Genomic DNA, 3,197 nt, shown 5'->3' on the forward strand with positions numbered 1-3,197 from the left:
GATCGAATCTTGGCAATGGCCGAGCAATCGGTCACTAAACGGAATTTCTTGCCTAGTAGATATGTTCGAAAACGTTCTAATGTCTCTACCACAGCTAGAGCCTCGAGCTCATAACTATGGTATCTTCCTTCAGCGTCGGAGCAATGTCGACTGTAGTATGCAACAGGTTTCCACGACTTTGTATCGTATGACTGCAATAGTACACCCGCAAGTCCAACGCTGCTTGCATCGGTGTGTACTTCGTGGTCAGCGGAAACATCATATAAAGCTAGTACTGGGCTATGTGTGAGAGCATCGATCAGCTGTTTGAATGCAGCTTGCTGCGGTTCACCCCAACAAAAATTATTTATTTCAGTTTTTCGTAAAAGTCCGGTAAGTGGTTTTGAAATAAGTGAATAATCTTGTACGAATTTCCGGAAGAATCCCGTGAGACCCAAAAATCGTCGTAATTCAGTAAGATTAGTAGGAGGTGAAAAATTTTGAATGGCAGAGACTTTCTTGGTACCCGGAGTTATACCATTTTCATTGATAATATGACCTAAGTGCTCAATCGTTGTAGCTAAAAATTTGCACTTCGCTAGACGCAGCGTTAATCCACTTTCTCGCAATATCTCGAGGAACTGCCGTAAACGTTTCAGGCCATCCTCAATCGTTTTACTGGGTATAATAACGTCATCGAGATATACCAGTACTTCACCGCGAGGCATCTTTGTAATCAATCTATTCATGATTGACTGAAATACCGCCGGCGCGTTTACTAATCCAAATGGCATTCTGTTGAACTCAAAATGTCCATCAGTGGTGACGAAAGCCGTAAATTTTTTTTGATTCATCGTCTATCTCGATTTGATGATACCCCATTCTTAAATCAAGGGTGGTGAAATAACAATTACCTGCAAGTTGTGCGAACTGCTCCTCCATAATGGGCATCGGGAAAGACATTTTTGTAGTTATTTTATTTAAACAACGGTAGTCGACACAGAGACGGTGTTCACCGTTTTTCTTTTCGACAAGCACAATAGGTGACGCGTACGCAGAGTCAGATTGTCGTATAATGTCATTGTCAAGTAATTCACGGATTATGCCAGCGACAATCGGCCGCTTAGCAAATGGAACGCGATAAGGTTTCATTCTAACAGGTATATTCGTATTTAGTTCGATATTCATTTTTGCTACGTTGCACTTCCCGAGATCAGATAATTTTTCTGAAAACGCGTCTTGAAAGTGTATTAAAATAGTTTTAAGTTTATCGCGGTCCGCACTGGTCAGGTGAGATTCTTCGTTTATCGAAAATACTCGCTCTATTTGACAAACACCATTTTCAATCACTAGTCGTTTACCGTCTTGGCATAAAGTATCTTCACCAAGTAAGATATTTTCGCTTATCAACTCATCATCTACCACTAACGCGCAAATTTGTAGTTTGATGTTATCAATGTCAATCTTAACGTGAACTTCTTCTTTACATATGAATTCACCACCACCGAAACCTTTTAGCACTACGGTACTGGGCTTGGTTTGTCCAAGTTTTGCTGCAAATGACTTACGAATTAGTGTACGACCGCTGCCTGGGTCAATAAAAGCACTTGTAATCTGACCATTCACGTTTACATTTTTCACGATACCGTCACTATTTCTGATTACATTGACCTTGGCTTTTTGATTTTCGGTACACTTTTCTGTAGTGTGATTCGTTCGATTACACTTGCCACACCGCACTTTCTTTTGTGGCTCCGGGCAATTTTTAGAGAAGTGACCAAACTTCAAACAGTTATAGCATTTAACGTTATCGAGCCCTTTTTGTTCATTACGCACACCGCTGTTTCCACCTTGCAATTGTGGAAGCTTGGTCTTATTCAAATTCACAGTTGGTTTTATATTTGTATTCATTACCGGTTTTATATCATTATATACACAATATTCATTTATGTCACGCAGTAGGTCTGTGCATTGTACATAGTCGTTTGAGATTTTCTTTTTCAGATCGGGATCGTTTATACCGTTTATAACATGTCGAACTATAGCATTTTCTGGCATACATGCTTTCGTACCTAGCGCTTGCATTTTAAAGAAAAATTCTTGTGGCGATTCGTTGTTTTGTCTTTTCATTCGCGACATTTCAATATGTACATCCGCACTATTTACCATACATGGAAAATCATCTATAAAACGTTTAGCAAACTGTTGCCACGTACCGAACACTTCTTGTAAAGAGTCCACCCAGTACTTGGCGGGACCCCGCATCTTTTGTTGTACAGCAAAAATTAAAATCTTTTCGTTCCAGCAATAAGCATCTTTTAACGTTTCAACTCGCTTAATATATTGAACTGAATTCAGTGAAGTTTTCGATACCGGATTAAATTCAGGCAATAACTCTGCTACGTCGCGGGCTTTGCAAAACGGATTTGAAATTAACGAAATGGGTTGCTCTGGTGGCACCGCAAATGGAGCTGTCGTATACGGAGGCACTACGCGTGGTACATTGTCTAAATGCGGAGTATATGTATTTTGCGTTTGTGTGTACACATTTTGTGGTGGATGGGACCAACATATTTGGCCATATGGAGCCTGCGTCACACTATTCAAATTTTGTGCCCAAGGCACTTGATATGAAACTGTGCTTGCTGGAACTGCAACAGATGGAGGCACGGAAGCCTCTACTGGCGACGATATCCGCTGCGGTACAAAATTATTACCATTGTCTTTACACTCGTCGCGACTGCGCGTTTGCAATTCGTGAATAGTTTTCTCTAGATCCGCGATTCGTTGCACTAGCATTGTATGTTCACTGGCACTTTCAAAATGCTCTTCGCTATAAAACAATTCCAGTCTATTTATTAGTTCTGCTTTATTTCCAGCGCACGAAATATCTACGTCCTTGCATTTTTTCCGGAGTTGATTCACTTTTAATTTTCGCAAATCTTCCATCGTTTGTTTTGATCACTCTCTTCGTTTTTGGTAACTTTTTATTTGTTTTCTCTACACTACCGAATGCTTGTGAGAGGACAAGACAGCAATAGCGCTGCTGACTTAACGTTGCTCAAAATTTTGATTATACACTTCGCTGCTGTGTGTGTGAATGTAATGCAGCTTGCACTACCGTCTGCTTGTGAGTGAACGACAATACCTCACTACTGTGTAAGTGCGCAACTACATATAACTTAGCTGACGAAGTTTCGTTTCCACTGCACTGCCGT

General features: G+C 40.6%; 1 protein-coding gene across 1 annotated transcript; it reads right to left on the reverse strand.

Moving 5' to 3' along the window:
- Window positions 1-773: 773 nt before the first annotated feature.
- LOC118756687 lies at window positions 774-3,185 on the reverse strand. The gene has a single exon (XM_036491436.1). The coding sequence runs from the start codon at window positions 2,926-2,928 to the stop codon at window positions 796-798; it is 2,133 nt and encodes a 710-aa protein (XP_036347329.1). The 5' UTR covers window positions 2,929-3,185; the 3' UTR covers window positions 774-795.
- Window positions 3,186-3,197: the final 12 nt, after the last annotated feature.

The sequence above is a fragment of the Rhagoletis pomonella genome, unplaced genomic scaffold (assembly GCF_013731165.1).
Source record: "Rhagoletis pomonella isolate Grant_MI unplaced genomic scaffold, Rhpom_1.0 Rhpom_scaffold_11530, whole genome shotgun sequence".
Lineage (NCBI taxonomy): Eukaryota > Metazoa > Arthropoda > Insecta > Diptera > Tephritidae > Rhagoletis > Rhagoletis pomonella.

Coding starts and splice junctions, on each gene's coding strand:
- LOC118756687 (XM_036491436.1), bottom strand. CDS start 2,928: ATGGAAGATTTGCGAAAATTAAAAGTGAATCAACTCCGGAAAAAATGC.